At 56.4% G+C, this 25,416-nt stretch overlaps 11 protein-coding genes across 11 annotated transcripts; 7 read left to right on the top strand and 4 right to left on the bottom strand.

The window, feature by feature from the left end:
- Positions 1-695: 695 nt before the first annotated feature.
- Positions 696-2,887, bottom strand: WHR41_02181 (uncharacterized protein). Its single transcript, XM_069370787.1, has 3 exons — positions 1,022-2,887; positions 915-965; positions 696-859 (listed from the first exon to the last, which is right to left on the bottom strand). Exons 1-3 carry the CDS (start codon positions 2,827-2,829, stop codon positions 811-813), a joined length of 1,908 nt encoding a protein of 635 aa, XP_069232158.1. The 5' UTR covers positions 2,830-2,887; the 3' UTR covers positions 696-810.
- Positions 2,888-3,333: 446 nt separating this feature from the next.
- WHR41_02180 (uncharacterized protein) lies at positions 3,334-5,733 on the top strand. Its single transcript, XM_069370786.1, has 6 exons — positions 3,334-3,564; positions 3,648-3,678; positions 4,007-4,135; positions 4,348-4,508; positions 4,633-4,821; positions 4,871-5,733. The coding sequence occupies exons 1-6, from the start codon at positions 3,535-3,537 to the stop codon at positions 5,321-5,323; spliced, it is 993 nt and encodes a 330-aa protein (XP_069232159.1). The 5' UTR covers positions 3,334-3,534; the 3' UTR covers positions 5,324-5,733.
- A 29-nt stretch (positions 5,734-5,762) lies between these two features.
- Positions 5,763-6,764, bottom strand: WHR41_02179 (uncharacterized protein; the record flags this gene model as incomplete). The annotated part of the gene is made up of 1 exon (XM_069370785.1): positions 5,763-6,764. One exon carries the CDS (start codon positions 6,762-6,764, stop codon positions 5,763-5,765), a length of 1,002 nt encoding a protein of 333 aa, XP_069232475.1.
- A 349-nt stretch (positions 6,765-7,113) lies between these two features.
- Positions 7,114-9,860, top strand: WHR41_02178 (uncharacterized protein). Its single transcript, XM_069370784.1, has 2 exons — positions 7,114-7,460; positions 7,520-9,860. The coding sequence occupies exons 1-2, from the start codon at positions 7,388-7,390 to the stop codon at positions 9,637-9,639; spliced, it is 2,193 nt and encodes a 730-aa protein (XP_069232474.1). The 5' UTR covers positions 7,114-7,387; the 3' UTR covers positions 9,640-9,860.
- A 179-nt stretch (positions 9,861-10,039) lies between these two features.
- Positions 10,040-10,670, top strand: WHR41_02177 (uncharacterized protein). Its single transcript, XM_069370783.1, has 3 exons — positions 10,040-10,204; positions 10,285-10,404; positions 10,462-10,670. Exons 1-3 carry the CDS (start codon positions 10,162-10,164, stop codon positions 10,569-10,571), a joined length of 273 nt encoding a protein of 90 aa, XP_069232479.1. The 5' UTR covers positions 10,040-10,161; the 3' UTR covers positions 10,572-10,670.
- On the bottom strand, positions 10,576-11,703 carry WHR41_02176 (uncharacterized protein). The gene is made up of 2 exons (XM_069370782.1): positions 11,511-11,703; positions 10,576-11,449 (listed from the first exon to the last, which is right to left on the bottom strand). Exons 1-2 carry the CDS (start codon positions 11,647-11,649, stop codon positions 10,719-10,721), a joined length of 870 nt encoding a protein of 289 aa, XP_069232478.1. The 5' UTR covers positions 11,650-11,703; the 3' UTR covers positions 10,576-10,718.
- Positions 11,704-11,955: 252 nt separating this feature from the next.
- WHR41_02175 (uncharacterized protein) lies at positions 11,956-13,224 on the top strand. Its single transcript, XM_069370781.1, has 4 exons — positions 11,956-12,256; positions 12,356-12,473; positions 12,561-12,900; positions 12,967-13,224. The coding sequence occupies exons 1-4, from the start codon at positions 12,191-12,193 to the stop codon at positions 13,010-13,012; spliced, it is 570 nt and encodes a 189-aa protein (XP_069232477.1). The 5' UTR covers positions 11,956-12,190; the 3' UTR covers positions 13,013-13,224.
- Positions 13,225-14,261: 1,037 nt separating this feature from the next.
- On the top strand, positions 14,262-16,859 carry WHR41_02174 (uncharacterized protein; the record flags this gene model as incomplete). The annotated part of the gene is made up of 2 exons (XM_069370780.1): positions 14,262-16,356; positions 16,441-16,859. The coding sequence occupies 2 exons, from the start codon at positions 14,262-14,264 to the stop codon at positions 16,857-16,859; spliced, it is 2,514 nt and encodes an 837-aa protein (XP_069232476.1).
- A 481-nt stretch (positions 16,860-17,340) lies between these two features.
- On the bottom strand, positions 17,341-20,792 carry WHR41_02173 (uncharacterized protein; the record flags this gene model as incomplete). The annotated part of the gene is made up of 2 exons (XM_069370779.1): positions 17,341-20,353; positions 20,419-20,792. The coding sequence occupies 2 exons, from the start codon at positions 20,790-20,792 to the stop codon at positions 17,341-17,343; spliced, it is 3,387 nt and encodes a 1,128-aa protein (XP_069232483.1).
- Positions 20,793-21,170: 378 nt separating this feature from the next.
- On the top strand, positions 21,171-23,616 carry WHR41_02172 (uncharacterized protein; the record flags this gene model as incomplete). Its single annotated transcript, XM_069370778.1, has 9 exons — positions 21,171-21,334; positions 21,386-21,528; positions 21,584-21,641; positions 21,699-21,963; positions 22,023-22,339; positions 22,397-22,538; positions 22,599-23,091; positions 23,152-23,242; positions 23,304-23,616. 9 exons carry the CDS (start codon positions 21,171-21,173, stop codon positions 23,614-23,616), a joined length of 1,986 nt encoding a protein of 661 aa, XP_069232482.1.
- A 747-nt stretch (positions 23,617-24,363) lies between these two features.
- Positions 24,364-25,122, top strand: WHR41_02171 (uncharacterized protein; the record flags this gene model as incomplete). Its single annotated transcript, XM_069370777.1, has 1 exon — positions 24,364-25,122. One exon carries the CDS (start codon positions 24,364-24,366, stop codon positions 25,120-25,122), a length of 759 nt encoding a protein of 252 aa, XP_069232481.1.
- Between the last annotated feature and the right edge of the window lie 294 nt (positions 25,123-25,416).

Genomic DNA, 25,416 nt, shown 5'->3' with positions numbered 1-25,416 from the left:
CGCCATGCGAACGCATGTTCCGTCCGCTGGCGGGATATCGAAGAAGGCCGGTGTGGTCGCTGGGGTTGGCTGGGCTGCCAGGAGGGCGGCGCCCAGAAATTTCAGACGTGTCGCGGATCCGCGGGCGCGCGTTGGGAAAGCCGCCACCTGTCCCTCCTGCTGCCGGTTCTTGATGGCGCTTGCAAACGCTATTTGCTGCCCGCTGTCCAATCAGCCTGCTGTTCGGGGATGTCGCAGGCGAGTTTGCGCCTCACGTGCCGTGGTTGGCTTTGCATGTGAAAGGAGCCAGGGTACCTGCCTATTGGGGCGCATGTAAGTGACAGGTGTCGTCGCTGCGGGTTAGGAGTCTCGGGGTAGGCTATTGATAATCGAGTTGCTCGAGTCTTGTGACAAGTGTGAATGATATTACTTAGGTAGAGTTATACCGTTGTTGTCTTGCATCCCTGGGATTCAGTACTGGCTAGTCGCTGCGCACGCGTCTCATGGCTGGGGTTTATTATAGTGGGTTCAGTGTATGGAAATGAACATGAGCACAGTTTTAAGGCTGGAAGCCATTCACTTGATTCACTGTCTTGATGCAAACATGAGCGTATGGGCGCAAGAGTATATAAGCACATCTTATCGCTGGTGTTATTCAATAAATTCAGTGTGTTGATGCACACGCGGGTGCATAAGTACATGAGCACGTCTGATGGTAAGATTGAATGTTCACTCAATGATTCAGTGTCTTGATATACACAATATGCACGAATATGTACAGTCAGAATCAGCACGCGACAGCCAGACACTGACGGTGGATGGGTATTTTGCTTAGGTCATGGTGTACTTGGGGCCCTCGCCTCCCTGAGGGGTAGTCCAGCTAGTGATAATGTTAGCAGTCGTCCGGGCTTTGATCTCGAATCGATCGAACTTACGTGATGTCCTGGTCCGGTACCTTGATATCGCAAGTCTTGCAGTGGATGCAGCTAAGAGATTCAGTCAGCGACTGCGTCTCAACGCAAACAACGTAAGGAGCACTCACTTCTGCGAGTTGATCTGGAACCGCACGCCGAGCTCCTTGCTCTCATCCTCAGGATACTCGTACACACCAGCGGGGCAGAACCTGTTCTCCACGCCCTTGTACTTCGGCCACTCGAGCTCCGCGTGCTTATCCCAGTCGGCGACCTTCAAATGGCACGGCGAGTCCTCCTCGTGGTTCGTGCCCGTCCTGCTGACGGACGTCATGATGTCGAAGCTGATCTTGCCGTCGGGCTTGGGGTACTCGATCTTCTCGCACTCGTCCGCGAGCTTGGTGCGCGCGTGGTCGGGCTTGCCGTGCTTGAGCGTCCAGGGCATCTTGCCGCGGAACAGGTAGGCCTCGAGGCCGGAGTACGCGATGCCGCCCCAGATGCCGAGCGGCGTGTGGAAGGACGGGCGCATGTTGCGGACAGCCTTCAGTTCCTTCCAGATGCTGCTGTTGCGCAGCTTGTCTTCGTAGTCGTACAGGAAGACCGCGTTGCCGGTGTCGGAGGTCTCTTTCAGAGCGTCGTAGGCGGCTTCGGCCGCGAGCATGCCGGAGCGCATGGCGGTGTGCGTTCCCTTGATCTTGGGGACGTTGAGGAAGCCTGCGGTGTCGCCGATGAGAGCGCCGCCGGGGAAGGCGCATTTGGGGATGGACTGGAAGCCGCCCTCGTTCAGTGCGCGCGCGCCGTAGGAGATGCATTTGCCACCTTCGAGATATTGGGAGTACTGCGGGTGGTGCTTCATCTTCTGGAACTCGCCGTACGGTGCTAGCCAGGGGTTGGGGTAATCAAGGCCAACGACAAGACCGATCGAGACTAGGTTGTCGCCAAAGTGGTACATCCAGGCGCCGCCGTATGTGTCGTTGGGCAGCGGGTAACCCATGCTGTGTACAACAAGACCCTTCTGGAACTTCGCCGGGTCGATCTCCCAAACTTCCTTAATACCGAGGCCATAGGTCTGGTGCTGGCTGTCGCGGCGGAGGTCGTACTTCTTGGTCACCTGCTTCGTCAAGCTACCGTGGCAGCCCTCTCCGAGGAGTGTACACCGAGCGTGGAACTCCATACCGCGCTCGAAGCTGTCTTTGGGCTGACCGGACCTGGAGATACCCAGATCATTTGTGGCAACGCCCTTAACCTCGCCCTGCGGTGTGTACAAGACTTCGGACGCCGCGAAGCCAGGGTATATCTCGACGCCCACCTCTTCTGCCCTCTCGCCAAGCCACTTTGTGAACTCGTTCAATGAAATAATGTAATTGCCGTGGTTGTTCATCTCAGGCGGCTTAGGGATCGGGAAGGACTTGTTCTTGGTCAGGAATCGCATGCGGTCCTCCAATGCGGGCGTGGCGTTCTCGAAGCGGTTCGGGTTGTCCTCTGAAAGCCAGTCGGGGATGAGTTCGTTGATCGCGGACGGCTCGACGACATTGCCGCTGACAATATGGTCTCCCAGCTCGCCGGCCTTTTCCAGAAGGAGCACGCGGAAGTCCTCATTGCCGGCCTCGTTCGCGAGTTGTTTAAGCTTGATGGCGGCACTCAAGCCTGCGGGTCCGCCACCAACAATGCAGACGTCCACCTCGTCCACCTCTCGCTCGAATGTAGAAGGATCAAAGTTGTTGTCCGGTGTGGCAAATCGTCGTCGAGGGGTGTCCGTGAATGTGCGTCTTTGGCCAGCTGTAACGAGTGCTGGTCGGTATCCTCTCACGAGGCATCTGGAGGCCAGAGCATTGCTCACGGCGGAGGGCTTTGCGGCGGCGAATGCGCTGGCGGAAGCTGCAGGTGACTGCAAGGCGCGCCGCCTCACAGTAGCCGATAGCATGCTGGGGACTGACATGATTTCGGGTGAAGGAAAAGGTGAGGCTCGCGAGCCAGCTCAAGGCGAGAAACACAAGGCGAGGAGAAGTGGTCGGGTACAGCGAGCACTCATACCGTCATGCCCGGCGTAGTGGAAAGCTCCTCGGCTAAGATCGTGAGAGGCAAGATTGGCCGCTCGGCTTATCTGGACAAAAATGCTGCTTCACTCATTGGCTGCTTCGCCTTTCCGAGGTCAAACGCCACGCATACGACGGACCGATGCATTATCGATCATCGAGAAATCTAGTGATCCTCGGTAAAACTATGTAATGTGCTTTCGCATGTATCGATATCCAGCGTAGCATTACGTGTGCTGAATCGCGTTGCTCGCAACGCTTCCTCAGAGCCATCGTCTCGCTACAGGGATTCAGCGGGCTGCCAGATGTCTGTTAAACCTGTCACGACTTCTGGCGTCTTGGCGCCGGCGCGGCGCAACCGTCGCCGCCCTGCCTTCTCCGCAACCGCTTTCATCACCTCCACCTCGTCATTGCATCTGCAACTCGTGTGCCGCGCATCTGCACAACCCGTCACTGGCCATCCACGGACTGGTGCAACATTGTCGCCTCATCTTTGCGCTTGACCTCCAGCCACTCACTCGATAAGGCTGGCCCCTAACACCCACAAGGAAGGACAGGAAGCTCCACGCTTTGAAGGACGCCCGTTACAGGACAGGACACCCGTAACCATGGAGCCCGAAGGCAAAGCTCCCGATACTGTTAGTGCCCACAAAGAGAAGAGATCTTTCACTCCCGCAAGGAATTGCGCCCTCGAACTGGCCGTCTAACGTTCTCTCGACAGCGCCTCTACCTTGGCAACCTCCCGCGCAACGGTACGCTTTCTTGAAGATCTTCCGATATGGCTTTCCGCACCCTTCCTCCCCTGCGTTGGCACCATCGCGCATACCAGGACACGCCGGCGTCGCATGCCCAGGAAGTGTGGACGTGGACATGACCGGCTTCCGTTGGCTGATTCCCTTGCCTCATCCTGCACGTCATCGGCGCCTCGTCTTCAGTCTCACTTTGACCCGTCGTACTGTCCCGTCCTCTTACACATTCTTTCCCTGGCATTGGTCTCATCGCGGTCGGAGCTGGAGCCTGGGCTCGCAAGCCTTCACTCAACTCCCACGGAATTCGCTAACTGGAACTCGTGCACTGTAGCTACCAAGGCCGATGTTGAGAACCACTTCAACACCCATGGCACTGGCGAGATCACCGAGATCAAGCTCATGAATGGCTTTGGCTTCATCGAGTACAAAGATGCGATGGATGCGCGTGATGTCGTGCCAGGTAAGTCTCAGCCCTACTGCCACCTCACCTTGCAGGTGTCTCAGACCCCTGTGCTGTCTTCGTTGGATAAAGATGCTGACTTATTCTTAGCTTTCCGTAAGTGCTTCTCATGGCAGTGTTGCTCACTAACGCAAATGGGATGCGCGAATTACAACAGCATTGCCATCCATCCCTGACAATGCTTTCCGTTACTGACATATATCGCTGGTTAGATGGCTCTGAATTCATGGGCGAGCGTCTGGTAGTCCAGTTCGCTCGTGGTAGCACTCGTCCCCGTGACGGTCCTGGTTACCAGGAACGCATGGCTCCTCGTCCGCGTCGCACCGTTCATCGTATGACGATCACCGGGCTTCCGTTTGAGACCAGCTGGCAGGTACGTACATGATCCATGAGATGAGATTGCATCAAGGGTACCCTGCCCGGGCTCTGATGAGATTCTACACTCTATCTCAACTGCCTGGTATTAGTCATCTTTTCAAATGCTAACGAATGGACAGGACCTGAAGGATTTTGCGCGCCAATCTGGTCTTGACGTGGTCTACAGTGAAGTCAGCCGTGACCGTGACACCACGGGCTCTGGTGGCAAGGGTTTCGTTGAATACGAGACGGCAGCCGACCTCGCGACTGCTGTGGAGAAGCTTGATCAGCACGACTTCAAGGGTGCTCCCGTGACATGTGTCTCTGACGTGAGTGTATCCTGCTCAAAAGCCGACGTTTGATACTAAACCCTCGCAGCCTCAATCAGAGATTCCGCGTCCTCGCGAGCCTCGCTACCGCTCTCGTTCCCCTGGCTACCGTGGCCGCGGATACGGCTATGGCCATGGCCCGCCCATGGACGACTACTATGACCGCCGCGGACCTCCTCGTGGTTACAGCCCTCGCCGTGACGACTACCGTCGTCGCTCCCCGCCCCCTCGCTACTACGACGACCCTCGTGAGGACCGCTACGGCCCCGCGCCTCGCCGTGGTGGCCCTCCCCCGATTGACGACTACCCTCCGCCGCGCCGCTACGTCGACGACCGCTACGGCGCTCCGCCGGGCCCGCCTCCGCGTGGTGGCGGCGGTTACGACGCCGATCCTTACATGAACGGCCACGGCCGCGAGCCTTACGGCCGTCCGCCGAGCCCGAGGGGTGACAGGAGGGGTGGTGGCTATGACCGCGGCTACGATGCCCGTCCCTACTGGTGAATAACATCCTTTCTTATTTCCCTGTCAAAGAAGGGTTACCCGCGAGGAGAAGACTTAATTTGAAGGCGTTTTTGTGCAACACATACTAAACAGCCTGAAGATTCCCTACCGATCGACGACACTCGTTTACCACGACAAATGATACCCATCTTTGATTTCGTCCGCAAAAGCATACGAACCTCCGGGGATGGTAGTGAGTGGGGAAGAAAGGCAGGTTGCACAGATTGAGATATGAAAAGCGTCATCTTGGGTTTTGGGTGTTTTATTCTAACAATACGTTCCCCGGCTGCGGCTTCCCAAGACGTCCGGTTGCAGCATGGTCCCGGGCTAAGATCTCCACGGGCAGCCTAGACACGTTGAGCGTTCCTTTCCTGTAGTTGTATGCTATATCACAGATTGCCAACACCAAACGCCACGCCTGTCCAACCATCTCTCCCACTCAAACCTCCACCACCTGCGCCTCATTCCCCAACCGCCCACTCCCCTCCCACATCATCGCCGCATTCACCATAACCGTGCTCGCCTCCCCGCTCGCCCCGCCCCAAACCCTCTCCCACAACACCGCCCCGACCCCATAGTACACCACCCGCCCCAAATCCCACCACAGCCCCAAATTCAACACATCCCAAACACACCCCCGCGCCCGCCTCGCCAGCCCGCTCTCCAGCGCCTTCTGCCCCGCGCCCCACACAACCCTCTCCCGCGCCCCCGTCACCCGCCCTTCGAAATCGCTCCGCGCGGCGTGCACGTGCCCGAACACGTGCACCAGCGGTTTCACGCGCGCGACTTCGGCCGCCAGGTGTTCGCAGCCGAGCGCGGCGGGGAGGTCGAGGTGGTGTTTGGGCGGCGTGTGCGTGATCAGGACGTCTGTCGACAGCGGCACGGTGCGCGCCCAGGCGTCCTGGCCGCGGGCGTAGGTGAAGGCGAAGGTCGGGTCCGGCAGGGGCGTCTGCGGGCTGCCGTGGAGGGTGAGCGTGCGGTTGTGCGAGGGCAGGTGCAGGGTTGTGGTTGTGTGCTGGAGGTAGGTGAGGGAGCGCCATGAGAGGTTTTTGGGGGGGAAGGCCGCGTCGGAGGCGGAGAGGGTGGCGCGGCTGCTGGGGTCGAGGTAGGTGTCGTGGTTGCCGGCTATGATGAATTTGTGCGGGTGGGGGAGGGCGGAGAGGGTGTCGATTGCGGTTTGGAGTTCGGACGGCGTGCCGTGGGCGGTTATGTCGCCGGCGTGGATCAGGATGTCGCCGGGGGGGATGGCGCCGGGATCGAGGGAGTGGGTGTCGGAGATGCAGACGAGGCGGATGGGGCGCGGGTGGCGGTTGGGTGGAGGACGGAGGGAGGTGAGGAGGTGGGAGAGGAGGCGGAGGACGAGGTGGAGAGGTTGAGTTAGGAGGGTGTAGGCGAGTGAGGGCCGGTCGAAGGGTGAGGTTGGCGCGAGGAGGGATGCCATTGTTGTCGGCCTTTGTTGTGCTGGTGGGCGAGATTTCACGCGGAGGTCGTTGGCATTGTTGTCTGGCCGCCGGTAATTTTTAGTGATCGCCAATGGCTGAATTCCGAAAACCCATCGATATTTTGACGGCAATTGATTAGAACCTCATTCGACTCGATACCACAGCAACATTTGGCGGTGGCCGCAGCTCAGGCAAGCAACAGCTGTAGTGGGGTGGCATCTTTGGGGCAGCGATCGGCATGCAGTGTGACGTCGTCAGCGTTTTCCACACGGCCGCGGTGACGCTGTGTCCCGCGGCAGCTGCAGTGCACGCTCGAAACTTGGTTGACGAACCGCAGCTGACGTGGGAAGAGGCGTCGGAGCTTCTTCAGTACCTGCCCCTCGTCTTATTTCGCTGGCCTCAACACAGAGGCGGCGGCTTGCTGGCGATAATTGTGGCTTCACTCACAACCCCTGGGTCACAGGCCTCGACGCCGAAGGCATCCCTATCGGTCCCTAACAACGACAATACCACAAGTAGCACCACTTCCGCTAAACCTGCGAACCTTGCAGTCAAGAACCGCTTTGCTAGGAGCTTCAGCCAGCTTGTTGCGAGTCAACTCGTCCCAGGCGACTTGATCACCATGGCTAAGAGTCAGGGGATCTTGACCAACATGGGCGTGGACTACGTCGTAGTCTTTCGCTTTGCGAGCACCGGTAAGTTTAGAGCCAATGGATCTGGCTGATTTAGAATGGGCGGGAGCTGACTTCCCCAGACAAGGAAAAGGCCGAGCAACGCTTCCAGCAGCTCGCCAAAGCTCTTGCGACCGTTGGCCTTGCGACTGAAGTCCGCAATGGCGAGAACCACTCACTCCTCGTATTCGTCAAGGTGGCCAGCGAGGAGCACATGTTCGGCGAGATCTACCGCAGCCGTGTCCGCGACTGGATGCATGGCGTGAGAAGTGCCGCGCCGGAGAAAGAGGTCAAACAGTCTCTGGAAAGGGAACCATTGACCGAAGCCGAGCGTCTGCGCATCATCCACCAGCTCATGACAAACCCTGTGGTCGAAGGCGGTGCCGGAATTACTCCCAAGAAGGGAGAATGGGAGAACGTGGAGAGCATCTTCGCCCTGCACGACCACACCTACAACAAGCAATGGATCAAGAAGTGGAGCACACAGTACCTCTTGACGTCTGAGGATTTGGATGAGATCCGTAACCGCTTGGGCGAGAAAATTGCCTTTTACTTCGCCTTCACTCAATCCTACTTTACCTTCCTCGCTGTGCCAGCTGCGTTGGGTCTGGGTGCCTGGTTGTTCCTCGGCGCAAACAGCCCGATCTTCGCCATCTTTGCTGGAATCTGGTGCATTGTCTTTGTTGAATACTGGAAGCACGAGGAGGCTGATCTTGCCGTACGCTGGGGCGTTCGCGGTGTCAGCAACATCGAGACGAAGCGGAAGGACTTCAAACATGAGAAAGAGGTCACTGACCCAGTAACTGGCGAGACCCAATACGTGTTCTCTCCCACTGAACGTCTCAAGAGGCAGCTGCTGCAGGGACCATTCATTATCCTATCCGTCATCCTACTCGGCACCTTGATCGCGACAGCGTTCGGCATTGAGATCTTCATCAGCGAGGTCTACAATGGTCCGCTCAAGTCCGTGCTGGTCTTCCTTCCGACGGTCTTACTCACCACTGGCCTGCCTCTCCTGAATGGAATTCTCACCAAGATCGCCACTCAAATCAGCGAGTACGAAAACTACGAAACAGACTCAGCGTATGAGAAGTCGATGACAAGGAAGATCTTCGTTCTCAACTTCATCACCTCCTACCTTCCAGTGCTTCTGACGGCATTCGTCTACGTTCCGTTTGGCGCCCTCATCGTGCCCTACCTGGACGTCTTCAGTTTGACCGTCAAGCCATTCGCCGAAGACGACAAGCAACTCGAGTCGCCACCCACCAGCGCATGGACGATCAACCCGTCTCGCCTTCGAAAGCAAGTTATCTACTTCACCGTTACGGCGCAGATTGTAAACCTCGCTATGGAGGTCATCGTCCCTTACCTGAAGAGGCAAGGTTTCATGAAATTCAAGGAGATGCAATCGAAGCGCGCTCAGAAGAACGGCGGCGCCAGACCCTCCGTCTCCATCGACGACGTGCCGGAAGAGAAAGAATTCCTCTACCGAATCCGCTCCGAAGCCGAGCTCGACGTCTACGACGTGACCACCGACCTCCGCGAAATGGTCCTGCAGTTCGGCTACCTGGCGCTGTTTAGCGTCGTCTGGCCGTTGGTCCCCGTTAGCTTCCTGGTCAACAACTGGATCGAGCTGCGCGCCGACGCGATCAAAATCTGCGTCGAGATGCAGCGGCCCACGCCCTGGCGCGCCGACACCATTGGGCCCTGGCTCGAGTCGCTGAGCTTCCTCAGCTGGCTCGGCAGCATCACCATGGCTGCGCTCGTGTACCTGTACAGCGACGACGGCGTCGGGCCCGACGGCAGCCCGCACGCCATCAAGGGCTGGGCCCTGCTGCTCTCCATTTTCTTCTCCGAGCACCTCTACCTCTTCCTGCGCTGGGCCATCGCTTTCGCCATCAGCAAGATCGACTCGCCTGGCAGGCAGAAGGAGCGTAAGGACCGCTTCGCCGTCCGCCAGAAATACTTCCAGGAGTCGCTCGACCAGACTCACAGACTTCCGCCGATCAGCGAGAAGGCGGACCAGATCACTCGTGCCAGTCTGGAAGAGGAGGCTAGGACTGGTAGTCTGCACGCTTCGACGCCGGAGGGACGCTTCTGGGCGCGTCAGAGGCATTGGACTGAGAGTGCGCAGGTGGGTGCTGGGTTGATTGCTAGGGCGGCGACGGAGGCTGCTGAGGGGGAGAGTAAGAAGGAGTTGTAGAAAGTGGTGGAATGAAGACGTTCAAATTGAAGGTGGTGGGACGACCTGGGACAATGGAAGGAAGTGTTGAGGAGTCGCTGAGTTGGAAGGGCAAAAGTATTCATCGAGAATGTCTTCAGACGGAGCAGAGTCAAGCGAGGCGTTGGTGTAGTAAGGTATCCAGCTTACTTACGTAGTCTTTACGACCTATTCAAATCAACAACCACAGACCTTTGAATCTACCAGTGCCTTATTATGCGACGTCTCACAAACCTCTGCCGTACCCTGTAGGCTCGCATGTACTCTACAAGCGACGCCGTACAGATCCCCCTAGCTATCGTCGATCACCGACACGCGGCAAGGGCCTACGTCATCTGACCCGACCTTGGAAGGACCAGACCACGACCGCCGCGCCACGCAGGACCTCTTAACCGCCGCAACTCCTCTTGCCTCCTCCACGACAGTTTGACACTAAAAAAAAAACTCCAAATCATTTCAAACAATCAAAGAAACCCTTACCCAAACCAAGCCAAGCAAGCAACCATGACCGAATCCATGCGCGACGCCCTCAAAGGCTCCGCTAGCGGTACGTCCCCTTGCCATCCCCCTCAGACATCCCAACTCCCAAAACTTTTAAGAGCACGCCGACTAAACAACACCTCCCAGGCGGCCTCCAAGGCATCTCCAACGCCGTCGGCAACGCCATGGGCGGTAGCATGGACATGCGCGGCGGGCAGTCGAAGAAGTCCGACCAGGCGGGGCAGGACATCGCTGCGATGGGGAAGAGTGAGTAGTGAAAGAAGCCTGTTGACTCGAGATGTCAATACTGATGTGTACGGTTAGGCAAGGGTGAGACAGTCGGAGGCACGAATGTCGATGCGGCTAAGCAGGTTGAGAACCAGACGGCGGGCGGGGCGGATCACTTGGAGTTGGGAATTAGGAAGGAGACGTGATGGGTTTGTTGGTTTACGAGGTTTATGATATGATGACATGTAGGAATGAGATATTGTTTTGAGGAATGTGTCTTTCCTCTGATTCTTGGTCTGGTCATATTCCGTTCTCCCTCTAATAATTGTACACTCACGCTCCCACCACCTCACCTACCTATGCACCCACTCCGGCTTCTTCTTCTCCGCGAAAGCCTTCATCCCAATCTTCTGATCCTCACTCCCAAACAACCCATGGAAAATCCTCCTCTCGTACTCCACGCCCTCCCTAATCCCCAAATCCTGACTCTTATTAACCGCCTCCTTGGCCGCCTTGACCGCAATCCGCGAATAGCCCGCAATCGTCTCCGCCGCGTCCAACGCCCCCTGCACACACTCCTCCGGCGACTCAAACACCCTCGCCGCAAGCCCCCACTCGCCGGCCTCTTTCCCGCTGAAATTCCGCCCCGTCAGAATCAGCTCCATCGCCCTGCTCTTCCCGATCGCCCGCGTCAGCCTCTGGCTCCCGCCCGCGCCCGGGATCACGCCCAGCTTGATCTCCGGCTGCCCGAAGTTCGCGCCCGCGCTGCAGTACAGCACGTCGGCCATCATGGCCAGCTCGGCGCCGCCGCCCAGCGCGTGCCCGTTGACGGCCGCGAGCACGGGCTTCTTGATGAGGTTCGGCAGCTCGGACCAGGACTCGATGAAGTCGGCGCCGTAGGCGTCGGCGAAGGATTTGGGCGCCATTTCTTTGATGTCGGCGCCGGCGGCGAAGGCTTTGTGGCTGCCGGTGAGGACGATGGCGTTGATGGTGGGGGAGGAGTCGAGGGACTTGAGCGCGCGGTTCAGGTCGGCGATGAGCGGGGTGAAGAGGGCGTTGAGGGCTTTGGGGCGGTGGAGCTCGACTGTGGTTTTGTAAGAGTTTGGGTGTTGAGGCTTAAAGGGTGGGAGTGGGAGGGGACGAACTCATGCCTACACCTGGGCGGGGCGTGGTCACTTTGACGAACTCATATTGCGCTTCGGTTGCGCTGGAGTAGCGGGCGCGGAGGGGGACGATGAACTTGTTGAATTGCGAGGCGCAGGGCCTGAAGCGGGAGGCGAGCATTCTGGCGGGTGTGTGGTGTTGATTTGGTGAGAGTTGTGGCTGCAATGGCTCGCAGGTAGAGCGGTGTTATAGAGAGCTACATGTTGCGTCGGGTTATATGGGCAAGCCGACGATAGCCACGGCCAGAGCTCCGACAGCTGCTATCGACCCGACGTAATCTGGAGGCCGAGGTCGAACGGGGACGAGTGGCCAGAAGTCGTGGGCATGTCCACCCCATCATGGCACGGCGTTCTGTCAGCCAGGGGCAAGGCGGATTCGACCCTGGATGGCTGGAGGCTTCGAATCTCGCTGAGCCACAGCGCGCGGCAGCCACGCCACGCGGGCTAGACAGCTGTTGCCGCAATCTGTTCTTCAACATTCAGCGCCAACGCCCACCGATCTCCCGCCTTGGGGCTTTTCGACGACCGTTTGACTGCCGCAACAACCACAACTGCTTTTCGCACCGTCTGACTACACATTGGACTGTCAGAGCGCCTACGAGTCCGCTACTGTTTGGAATAGAAGAGCTCGGAATTGGAAATCACAGGCAACAGCAGCGAAGATGGATGCGCCGGAGCCCGAGACGCCTTTCGCTGCCGTGAGCGCGCAGACGACGAAATTCCAGAGGGTTAGTCACGCGCGGGAGGATACCGCTTGGCATGTAGTGCAGTTGTGCATATGGGATGTGTCGGCGCAATAGGGGTGAAGGCTGACGATGACCGGACAGATGTACCAAAACTACCTGGACAAGTCCACACCATACACCGCATACCGATGGGTTGCGACGGGGACAGTCTTCTTCCTTTTCGGCCTGCGCATAGTGTTCGCGCAAGGCTGGTACATTGGTACGTCCAGAGAAGCAGGCCCAACACAGGGGTCGTATGCGACAGCCTGAACAAAAGCAGCAGCTCGACTAACACTGCATTACACAGTCGCCTACTCCCTCGGCATCTACCTCCTCAACCTCTTCCTCGCTTTCATCTCGCCGAAATTCGACCCGAGCCTGGAGACGGACACGGACATGGAAGACGGCGTGCCGGCGGGCCAGTCGTCTCTGCCGACCAAGAGCGACGAGGAGTTCAAGCCGTTCGTTCGCCGTCTCCCCGAGTTCAAGTTCTGGCACTCGGCCACGCGCGCCATCTGCATCGCCTTCCTGTGCAGCTGGAGCGAGATCTTCAACCTGCCCGTCTTCTGGCCCGTCCTCGTCGTCTACTGGCTGATCCTGGTGTTCCTGACCATGAGGAGGCAGATTCAGAGCATGATCAAGTACAGGTGAGTTTTTGCTATATGTTGACGGACATGGTTGGAAGCGATGTGCTCACACGACACCTTTTGCAGGTACGTCCCTTGGGACTTTGGCAAGGCCAAGTACTCTGCGAAGTAAGCGATGCGCCTCGTCATTCCGGAGATCTCCTGAGGCATGCGGAGGAGGTGGGGCGGTTATGTATAATGAGCAACTTCAGCATGGCGGGCATGAGCGGGTCTAATCTGATATTCATACGATAATTGCTGAAAAAGCTTGATAACTTACATCATGTTGTTACAATTGTCAATCGAGAGTGCAGGGATAGGCTGTAGTGGCGGATGTGTGTACTGTTCCTGTTCCTGCGTCTTGCATTGCAGAAAGCAAAGGGGCAGAGGGGAAATAGCTGCTCAGGTACCTCCGGAGCAGCGCAGCCCGGCCCAGGTGCAGGGTCTCAAGACGAAGAGCCGCTCGTCCACGACCCTGACCCAGCATTGGAACTCTTCACCTCTTTCGACCCTGCTGCACCCGAGAATAACCCAGATGCAATTCCACCGATACGACGAGCCAAAACTCTGCTGGCTCGCCGGCAAAACACCGCCCATGAGCGCCCTCCTGGCAGAGCGCGCGACAGCAAGTGAGGTCCAGCACGCCCGCTCATGCCCCGCGGCGATTGGCTCGCGGGGCTAGCGCGGGCCCGTCGGCTTGCGTGCAGCACTCCACACGCAGCCCTCCCACATCCCCCAGCGCCCTCTGCCCTCTGCCCCTCCATCCCCCTATGGCTGCTGCTCGTGGCCGCCCTGCGCGCTCGTGAGAGGCCCACGCGCTACGGCAAGCTGTCTCGTCCGTGTCTGGCCCGCGCGTTCGCAGCGCCCTTAGCACCCTCAGGCCTCGTCGGGAGCGTCCGCTCGGCGGGATGGCTCGCGCGGTGCGGGCTCAGGCACGCCCAGGGTCGAGGCAGCGACGGCGTGCGGCGGCATGTGGGCGTGCTGATAGGCCGCCGATGCCTCTGCCTGCCATACCGCATACCGCATCCCTCGCCCTCTGCGCCTGGCGGGGTTCAGCCCATCGTCGCCGTGGGGTCGAGTCGCGCGCCCCGGGCGGCGATGTCATGCGTGCTGGCGGCGCGCGTGCTGCGCGATCGGCACCAGACGACGTCTCTGGCGAGCCGTTCGGCGTTTTGTTGAGAGTGCTGTCGAGGCGTAGCTGGCCTTCGTGCCAGCCGATAAAGTGTCTGGCCTCCTGCCTGCTCGAGGTCTGTTGCCTTTTCCTCCCTTGCTTCCTTCCCTCCTTGTGCTCCTCCGCCTCCTACATCCCATCCCGTCCCGCTCACGCCTCTCGACCTCTCCCCTTCATCCAGCACCTGAGCTGGGCAGCTACCCCTCTAAACATGGCCACCCTCGACCTGGGCGCCTTCTACCACGCCCTCACCGAGCCTCTGGCGCAGGTCAGCCTCGCCTCCGTCATCCTCGTGCTCATCATCGCCTCCTACGTGATCTTCTCCTTCACCGAAGTCAGCCTGCTCCGCAAGTCCTACAACGCCTGGACCCAGTACTCCAAATTCGCCTACAACTGCTTCCTCAAGCCGCACTCCGGCGACGGCAGCGGCAGCCAGCAGGACGCCCTCGAGAGCTTCTACAAGGCCCAGGCCTCCATCTACGATGCCACCAGGACGAGGCTGCTGCAGGGCCGCGAGGACATGCTCGCGCTCGTCGCCGCGCAGGCCAAGCACAGGCTGAAGACGGGCCAGATGTCGCCCAAGCCCATCTGGGTGGACATCGGCGGCGGCACCGGCTGGAACATCGAGCAGATGCAGCACTACCTCGACGTGCCCGACTTCTTCCACGCCGTCTACCTCGTCGACCTGAGCACTTCGCTTTGTGAGGTCGCGCGCCAGCGCTTCCAGCGCCTGGGTTGGAAGAACGTCCACGTCGTCTGCCAGGACGCCCGCCGTTTCAGACTTTCCGACTACGAGGTCGGCGTCGACGACGACAAGGCACAGTTCAGCATTGGAAAGTCCGCCTACGAAGACAGTGCACGTGATTCCGTCGGAGCCGACGTCCTCACCATGTCCTACAGCCTGAGCATGATCCCCGAGTTCCACCCGGCGATTGACAGCGCGTGCAACCTCCTCGCGACCAGCGGCATTGTCGGCGTCGTCGATTTCTACGTCCAGAACCAGATCGAGTTCCAGAGCCGCAACTACATGGGCGGAGCGATCGACAGGCATTGCATGTGGATTTCCCGCGTTTTCTGGAGGACCTGGTTCGAGCTCGACCGTGTCAACTTGGACTCGGCAAGACGCGACTACATCGAGTACAAGTTTGGCACCATTCTTAGCACCAACCGCAGGTGCCGTCTGTTCGGCTTCCGCATTCCCTACTACATTTTCGTCGGCTGTGCTCGCGAGACTAGCTCCAGCATGCAGCAGCTTGCCGCACTCGACGCTGATGTGACGGAGAGCCCGTTCATTTCCGCTCTGGACGTCCACTCCAAGTCTCTTAACAAGCCCCAGCCGCGCCGCGATTCTGCTCTGTCAGAGCGCCACAGCAAAGCCTACGAGTCCGCCGTCGTCAACCTGGCTGCTTCTCTCCCTCTCCCGGCAGCCTACTACCAGAACAACAAGACCCGCATCTACTATGATGAGAGCCTACAAAAGCACCGCCAATTCAACGACGAGTACATCTACGCCTTCACCTGGGAAGATTCTCGAGTCGACTCTCGCCTGCTCAAGATCACATCCGACGACGTTATTCTTGCCATCACCAGCGCAGGCGACAACATCCTGTCCTACGCCCTCGAACGCCCCAAGCGCATCCACGCCGTCGACCTCAACCCCGCGCAGAACCACCTCCTCGAACTCAAGGTCGCAGCCTACCGCGGCCTCGAATACCAAGACATGTGGAAGATCTTCGGCGAGGGCAAACACGAAAAGTTCCAGGAACTCCTCGTCCAGCGCCTCTCCCCCCACCTCTCCAGCCAGGCCTTCGACTACTGGCTCCACGCCGGCCCCGCCACCTTCTCCCCCAAGGGCAAAGGCCTCTACTCCACCGGCGGCTCCCGCCACGCCCTCCAGCTCGTCCAATGGCTCGGCAAACTCCTCGGCATCCGCAAAGACATGCTGCAGCTCGCCTCCGCGCAGACCCTCGCCGAGCAGCGCGAGATCTGGACCAAGCGCGTCCGCCGCGTCCTCCTCTCCCGCCTCCTCGCCTACTTCGTCATCGGCTCCGAGCGCTTCCTTTGGAAGGCCCTCGGCGTCCCCAGCGAGCAGCGCGCCATGATCGAGGAGGACTTCAAGCGCATGGGCGACAGCGGCGACGTCAAGGCCGCCGCACAGAAGCCCTCGGGCGACGGCTCCGCGGGGCCCGTCAGCGCCACCAAGTCCGGCCAGGCGATCTGGAACTACGGCGTGCAGACCCTCGACCCCGTCGTGGACCAGACGCTCGTCAGCGAGGACAACCACTACTACCTCGTCTGCCTTCTCGGTACGTGCATCCCCTTCCCCTTCCCCAAAAGGAAAACCGAAAAAGAAAAATCCCACATCCCCCATACTGACCCTGCCTTCCCAGGCCACTACACCCCCGCCTGCCACCCAACCTACCTCACCCCGCACTCGCACGCCCGCCTCTCCGCGCACCCCACCTCGCCCTCCTCCCCGCTCTCCAACCTCCGCATCCACACCGACTCCCTCGCCGACGTCTTCGCCCGCATGCAGCCCGACAGCCTCACCATCGCCGTCCTCATGGACAGCATGGACTGGTTCACGCCCGGCGCGCCCGACGCCCCCGCGCAAGTCGCCGCCGTGCGGCGCGCGCTGAAGAAGGGTGGCCGCGTGCTGCTCCGGAGCGCGGGGCTGAGGCCCTGGTACGTGGGCGTTTTTGAGCAGGGCGGTTTCGCGGCGAAGAGGGTCGCGAGCAGGGAGAGGGTCGGCGAGTGTACGGATCGGGTCAATATGTATGCTAGTACTTGGATTTGTACGAAGGAGTGAGCGGGGGGTGTTGAAAGGAAAGAGGTGGCGGGGTGGGTTGGACGGAGTTTCGCTGCCCTTGGAGACGAGGAGGGGATGGGAAAAGAAATTGGGGTGGTGATGATGATGATGATGGGGTTTTCTTTGTTATAGAAGTGATGATACCAAATGCGAAAATGAATGAAATTGTTTTAACGAAGGACAATACCCTAAGGCCCGAGAGAGGGACGTGCCAACCGTCGATCCCAAGAGGCAGCGCGAAGAGCTGGCCAAATGTTTCAGAGTCGATTAGATGGATTGGCTATCAGACATTATACTAAGAACTGGGCAAGAAAAACAGAAGACAAACGCCTGTAATGCTCTCATGCATTAATGAAGCCGTGTCTGGCGCACTGACATCTCAACTGGACTTTTGAGGGAGCTCTTTGCTGGCAGCCTGAACCTGAAGACTTTGGTGGCTGGCCGGTTGCCCGGTGCTCTGGCGTGCAGTCGTTCTAGAAGATCATACCCGACGTTTGTCGGCAGTCCACCAGTTTCGTGGTGGGAAAGTTAGCTTTGGGAGTTGATCCCAGGCTTGTAACACGGCCTCGACTTGTTGACGTGTTGCAAGGTTACGACCTCTGTCTGCTGCTTCCTGGTACGGTAAGATCGCCGCCGCGATGGCTTCGCCAAACCACCATTGAGCGTGTTCCTCGATCTGTGCAAGATAGTCTTCGATGAAATTGAACCACCATTGACTGATGTTTGATATGCCCAAGACTTCCTCAACGTGTTCGAGTTGAGTATACACTTCTTCCAGCACCATATTCAAGCGCTCCGCAAAGTGATCGTTGTTGAAATACTCAAAGAGGGTGGGTCCGATTTTTATCTCACCTAGCAGTTCTTCGGCTGCTGCCGTAGTGTCCGATGCAACAGCCGCTCGCGCGAGTTGTGTGATCTTTTTGATAGCCCTCGGCGATGCCAGTTCCATCAACTTGCCCTTGGCTCCGTTGAGTATAGCATCAGTCGCGAGGAAGGGGCGCAAGTAGCCGTCTCCGCCGAAGGCAAAAAAGAACCTGTCGTTAATAGTACCGGGACGCGGTCCATTGGACCCACCGATGGCGGGCTTGGTTCCAAGGGCCGGAATGACCTCATGCCAGCGTTCGAAAAGAATATGTGATATCGGCCCCAAGAGAGAAAGCTTATTCCTGAGGCGGCCTGAAGCCATGGCTTCCACAAATAGCTCTCCGATCTGCTTATCGAGTGGATGCTCGGTGTGTAGGCCCACCAGATTAGTGAAAATTGAAGGCAATTGTTGTACCAAGAGTCCTGAGCCGGTGCAATAGGCTGAGATCAGCCGGAAGAGCTGTCGAGATACCTGAGAAGAATTGGGAGCGGTGAAAAGATCTCTGATTGCGGGGTAGTTGGCCGTGATGATGGTCAAGAGCCTCCCGTTCGACAACATGATGTTGGTATCAAGGCGTACATTGTTTGGTCTCTCGAAAACCTCGATCTCTGCAGGAAATGCGGGGCGTCTCTCGCGATGGCAGAAGAGCGGCGGTGGTGGAGCACGGTTGAGGATACAGCATGCCGCTTTCTGACGACCCCAACTGCAGCCGCCGTTCTTCGAGCCGCCGAACACTGCTCTGTCAACTTCGAGCTCTTTTGGATTGCAGACTGCATTTGCACAATCCAGGCCTCCTTCCCCATTGTTCCAGTAACAATCAGAAAGCACGGGAGGATATCCAGGGACTGGGCTGTTGCAACAGAACTTTTGCTGGCCAATGTTGCAGTCGTCCAACTTTTCGAGTACAGAATGCTTTCCGTCAGGGCAGTCCGCCCTGCAGGCACTCCATTGACATCCGCCCAGCGTAAGGTTCACGGACGGAACCGGGCAACAGAAAGCTTTAGCACCCCGTCCGCACTTGTTGGTGTCGCCATCATTCAGATATCCGCCTCCCCAAGAGGAAAGGATAGCCTGGACATTGATTTCTCCTTTATCGCATTGAGCGTTACAGTCGGTCCCTGTGCCTTTTCCAGTCTTTTGCCCTCGCCAAATACAACCTTTGGGAGCCTCGTTTATCGGACAGCAGATCGGCTTGCCGCAATGGCAATTCTTTTTACCGCATTTAGCATCGTCCCACCCAATTGGTGTATACCCATCTCCGCAGGCGGCCTGTACGGCACTGTTGTCGTCCAGATCCACACAATCATCCTGATACGCAAAGCAGTTCTGGCCGTTAAAGCTCGAAAGTTGTGTAATGACAGCTTGAGGAGCCACCACGATCTCTTCTTGGAGCGGAAGTTCAGGAGTTGGCCGGACATCGCGCCCTAAGAGTGCTGAGTGAGCAGTGTAAGTATCATCGTCCAAGTCGGAAGCCCAGATCATGGCACCGCCAAATCCAATGTCGTTTGCCCATTCGACTTTCTGCTTGAAAGTATCCTTGTCATCGTACGAAACCCACTGATCATGATCGAACACGAAATATTTAACAGCGCTGGCTTTATCGTGGATGATGTCGATGCCGCCGCTTTTCCCTTGGCCTTTCGCTTGTTTGAGAATCTCTTCAATCTCGTAGAATCCAAGTATGCCTCCTTCATCCGTACATGGTCCAGGATCTAAGGCACCGCTAAAAGGACAGCCCGGCTCCGTGCACGATGGGTTTGACAAGGTAAACGATCTCCCATAAAACCCGAACCCCAACACGAGCTTGCTTGGTGGAATTTTCGCGCGCCAGAACAATTCGACTGCTGACTTGATCTCGGTCAGGTTTGTGTGGGCTTGCACTTGACTACCAATCGAGTTGTCAGAGTCCCATATGCCGTGGAGGTCATAGGTCATCAGGTTGATCCAATCTACATGCGCCACAAGGCTGGCAAGATCGAACCAGCGAAGGTACCAGTACGAAGAGGGCGCAGTGAACGTCAGTCCTAAACGACTGCCACTCTTATCGAAAGCTTTCCGTATGGCCTGGATTAGCTTGACAAAGTTGTCAGTGTCCTCAGGCCTCCCTCCGCGGTCCGGAGCGCCAGGGTATTCCCAATCAATGTCGACTCCGTCAAAGCCGTGGTCTCTTAGAAACGCGACTAGATTCTCTGCGAAACGCTTTCTTCTAGAGGCAGTCGAGGCAATGTTGCCGAATATTGGTTGGGTGATGGTATCATTGTCAGAGAATGTCCATCCGCCAATGCTCAACCAGACTTCGATGTCGGGCTTGATAATCTTGATGTCCACGGTGTCCTGGAACAAGCTTGAGGGAGTTGATGAATCCATCGTCACGATTTCGTACGACGTTGGATCGATATAGGCGAAGGCGAAGTTGACGTGTGTCAAGGCATCAAGAGGTAAGTTCGTTGGCGCAACTTTGTGGCATTCCTTGCGGGCACTCCACGACTCGTAGTAACCGATGACTCTGTTTTCGAGGATGGAAAGGCGTGAGAATTCTTGAGGAGGCTTTGGTGCAAGTACGCAATTTGACTGACACTTGCCAGTACAAAAGTCTTCGCTGGTTCCACAGAACCCGAACTCGCTACAGCTACCAAAGCGTTAGTGTTGGTAAACCGACAACCTACCACTCCGTTTCGGACTCGATGTACCCACCAGATGTTCAAAGGACAAGTATCGTTCGGCTGTTGAGCAAACTCGCCACACTCTGCGTGAGCATCACAATTTGAAGTACACCCTTTACCACAGTAACTGGGGCCAAATCCGCAAAAGCCTTCGGGCCCACAGCATGCGTGGTTACTGCATGGCTTCTTAGGGCCGCAAGTCGAATCGTCTCTTGGGAACAGTAGTTCATTGAAAGATTCAGGTTGATACTTGTTGGTCTGAACTGAGAGCTGTTGATTCTGGGAACCCTTGGCGTTGATGCTCGTGATAGGACGCGATGTTCCGTGGAGGAGGATCACAACTGCAGTGAACAACACGATTCCAGTGAGCCACTTCGCCATGAGGAAAAGCTGCCGTGGCGGCATGCCTGCTGCCTTTGATGGTTTGAGGTATAAGTGGTGCCGGTATGGATGTGTTAAGAGGAGATCGGGTATAGATGGATTTATGGTTGCTTTTAAGGGTGGAATCACAGGTATTGCAGTTCTTATAGCAATAAAGAAGCAACAGAAACCATCATTAACTGGGTTGTATTTGCCGAGTGATCAGGGAATGTTTGCCCCTTTTCCTCAGTGAATATCGGGAGTCGTGCCACAACAACGGTGATGTTTCTATCATTGAATGGCGTGTTTTCCAGCCTCTGACCAGTCACCAAGTACAGACCAACGCTTTAAATACGTTTACCTGCGCAGAAAGGGTCGTCACCACCACACGCACAAGATATCCCTCCGGCCAGAATTATCATCATGCAAGTACTAGCTTGGCTTGTAGCCTGCGCATCATTCGCGCAATCCCAGCAGCTCCAAGGAGCCTCCTTATCCTTCAACTATCCCAACATCAGCACGTCTTGCCGCGCAGCGCTTAACGCTAGTGTCTCTTGTCATTACAAGCTCTACTCTTTGAGCCAGCGGTAACCTTGCCTCAACGTGACGAAATTCAACTCACAGCTAATCGAGCATAGTGGCAACTTCCTCGACGAAGAGAGTATCAACGCCGTATGTGTGGGAGATTGTATGAAATCACTCCAGCAAGCAAAGTCCACTATCGAGAACGCTTGTCAGCAAAAGACTGACACGGTGACTCTGAATGGTTTGAGCTACCCTGGTGAGTTGAGGGTTTCGAAACCTACGCTACTTGGTCATTCTGACATGTTCGATAGCTACATTTTTTGTGGACACCTATCTTCACACATACAACGTATCATGCCGAAAAGACAGGTTTGAGGCCTTCGGTTACATCACTGTCTGTTGATAAGCTAACATTTCTAAAAACAGCTTCACGGGGGACTACTGCGATCCACAGCTACTTGCATGGTCCGAGTTGAGGTTGAATACGACGCAAAGATGCTCGGATTGCTATCTGGGAAGCTTATCGATGCGTCTTAACAGTCCCTTTGGGTATGACGATAGTCTGGCGGATGCTTTCACTTCTCTCGAGGAAACATGCAACTCCTCAACTTACGCTTGGTCAAAACCGGCCCCATACGAGCTAACGCCTACGAACACGACTGGCCCTGGCCCCATTGATATCCCTAACAAGGTATGTAGGAAAGAGTTGACAGCATATGACTCAACTCATTTGCTGACTGCAACACATAGAACTGCTCGGGCTCTTACGAAGTCTTGGAAAGTGACAATTGCATCTCATTATCCTCGGCCATGAACGTTTCGACGTACAACTTGCTATATCACAACAACCTCGACATCTACTGCCAGAACTTCGCATCTACGGTAGGCTCCAGACTGTGTCCGCCTCCTAAATGCGAGATCCACGCCTGGCGACCGACAGATACCTGTGCGAGCATTGTATCCACCCTGGACGGTGTATCCATACCTCGATTCATTTCGTGGAACCCAAATCTGAACTCGCTTTGTCAGAATGCTGTCAACTTCATTGGCTACAACTTCTGCATAGGGTGCGCGTGTACCGCTCAAACATTTGCAGCAGATTTAAAGCTGACACTAATTACTAGACCCCCAGCGACTGCACCACAGGGCCCCTCAATCGATAATGATAGTACTACTTCTGTCTCTTCTCCAACGCCTAGCTCGGTCTTGTCAAGACCCACGAATGCACCTGACGAATCGAATAAGACTTGCGGGAAGTGGTATAATGTATGTTCGCTTATACCGGCGGTCTCTCTTAATGCTTCTGCTGACACCACTCCTCTCCAGATCGTCGAGGGCGACACTTGTAGCAAGGTGACTATGGCTCGCGGCATATCCTTGTCCGACTTTCTCTTCCTCAATCCCACCGTCGATAAAGACTGCACCAACCTCGTGCTCGGTCTGGCTTACTGTGTTGCGCCTATCGGAGACATAGCTACTTACGTCGGATATCCGAGGTCTCGAGGAAGTGCAAGAATTACCGTGCCTCCAGCGACTTTCCCGACTCTCAACGCCACTGTAGCAACAAAGACAAATGACCCAGGTTTCCTATTCACCGCTCCCGCTTCGTCACTACCGAGAGCACCTGGAACGAAGCAAGAATGTGACACATATGAAACTTTTGACGATGCTCGCGGAAGGGACTGCGAACAAATAGCATTCAACTATCAGATCACGACCGAGCAGCTGCTACAGTGGAACCCTAGCTTGTCGCGCAACTTGACCGATTGTCAGGCTGATCCAGGGTTCCGTTACTGTGTGGAGCTGATCCATATAGACGGTGGGTCAAGAGGGGCTTCTGAGCCGCATAGTGACAATAGGGAATGCTAACGGTTCTCAGCTCCCCAGCCAGACACGCTTTGTGATTCGACAGATAACAGGAACATTGTTCCAGGCACGGATGAACGTTGTATCTGTTTTACAGCCATATGGTACGATGTTGGCGGGAAGCACGGTAGGTCTCTGTATGAGCATAAGATATATTACCTGCAGCATGCTGAGGTCAGATTCCACAGACTACAGTTGCGGCGACTTAATCCAGGACGCTGACATCACCCTCGATGATCTGAACCGCTGGAATCCATGGCTTGAGGGAGACTGCGAGTCAAATCTTTACGCCAATCTTCCTGCTAACATCTCTCGCCCGGTGTGCATTGGCACGGAGGACACCATTTCTCAGAGCATGGCGCTGGCGTTGGCGTCCTCACCTCCCATATCGTCTCGTCTGACTTCTGCCTCAGCAAACGCCACACCCAGCCTTTCGAGGACAATGCTTTCGACAAGCTTTACTGTACCAGGCAGATGAGCAGCGCCTTAAGTATGGCTGAGATTCCGTCAAAAGCAAACTCCAAGTTCGGCAGCGCTCAAGCCAACAGACGTCGCGGTTGGGGGTCTAAAATTTCTCATTAATGAGCCCGACCAGATCTCTCATTCTATGGGAATTAAATAAAATCCTTCTTCTTGCTATTCTGTTTGCTGGAATTAGTGGGAAGTGACCAAATCATCTCTGAAGCGCATAATTGCTTGACAACGGTACACTCGGACACGATTGCGAAAGCTTCGGGGTACACTTTTCCTACTGTATTGAAGGGTTTCAAGCGACTTTTGGTGCGAGATGATTATTCAATCTAGTCGATGCTCGATCAGTCAAGTTTGGCGTACCGTTTTCGTACCACGAGGATGAGTGGCTGACATCAGTGGCCATGTCGTGACGAACCCGTGGCAATGTGAGAGTGCCCATTTGCTCTTCAGGTGAATCATGAAGCCCGCTTTGATGCATAATCACGTGAGATTCTGAATAGTGTGTCGTAAACTCTTCACATGACGTTGTTGCTTGCTTTCACTTCAGTTCACATAAAGGTGGGGACGCTCAGCACCACCCGATCCATGCGCACTTGCTTATCTCAGGAGATCTTGTTCACTCGTTCTCTCCCACCACAACTCTTACCTCCGCTCGCCACAGAGAACCACACCAACCTTTATCCTTCTCAAACCAAGGTAAGTCCAAATCAACGCCTCATGCTTGAGCGCCACTAACAACGCTCACAGCACAATGTCGAAGCAACCCAGGAAGTCCGTCGTACCTGCAGAAGTCGCCGCCAGAGGTCAAGCTATCCTCGCGGAACTACACGCTTCCGCGGAGCCTCCGCCACGCTCTCAACGTACTCGAGGGTTGAAACGCTTCAATTCCGCCGACATGATCGAAGAGCAAATGAAAGAATGCGGTCACGAGATGGGAGGCTACGTCCTCTACCGAAACACGTACAACAGCGATGCGGACTGGAAAGAGTTCCTCGTGCGTTTGAACGCTGAGCTGGAACACACCTTCGAGCTATACAACGGCAAAGACATTCTCGAGAAATTCTCCCTGACAGTGATGGACAACAAGGAACTCTTCAACGCCGCGAGCACCAACGACATTCGTCAACACTTCCAGGCTTGGGCTTCGCAGAACTACCTAAGCGAGCAACCTCAAGCAAAGGACCACGACGAACATGCTGTGGTCAGAGTGGAAGGATCTTCCCGCTACCGCTACGCCATCTACGCCGACGCGGAATGCCTGCACTCCATAGTCCAGGGAGACGTCGTAGCCGTCAATGACGGGAGATGGGTGAAGATGATTCGAAGCGCGTGGAAGCAGGACTTGGACGACGGCGAAGAGCCTTACGAGCCGCTCGAGGGCGTCACGCAGTACGACGTCGGGTGGATGAAAGTCGAGCTGTCCAGTCTCGTCGAGTTCTACGAGCACGGGTACGATCCGAACTACTGGGACCGGTCCTACCGGCGGTCACCCGAGATTTTGAGCCTTTGATTCCTCAGCTCAAAATCAAATATGGCAGAGTCGAGCAAGGTCTTCGATCTGCCGTGGACGGCTGTTTGGCAAATCCTGGTTCACGAGAGCCCAAGGAAGCGGCATGGAATCTTTCCCCTAGTCAGATAACATATTGTTGTTGAATGGCAGAAAAAAGGGTGTCGGAAATAGATTGGAAAGCAAGCATGCAGTGCAGTTCTCCCTCTACCACGTGCCCTGTGAAGACATTGGCGTTAATCTCGATCTTACTATTACGACTGCGCGAGACGAGTGCCTACGTTCAGATCCTACCGG

This window comes from Cladosporium halotolerans, assembly GCF_011745625.1.
Source record: "Cladosporium halotolerans strain TM138-S3 chromosome Unknown Sca5, whole genome shotgun sequence".
Classification (NCBI taxonomy): Eukaryota; Fungi; Ascomycota; class Dothideomycetes; order Cladosporiales; family Cladosporiaceae; genus Cladosporium; species Cladosporium halotolerans.
This window is presented reverse-complemented; position numbering and strand designations above follow the sequence as displayed.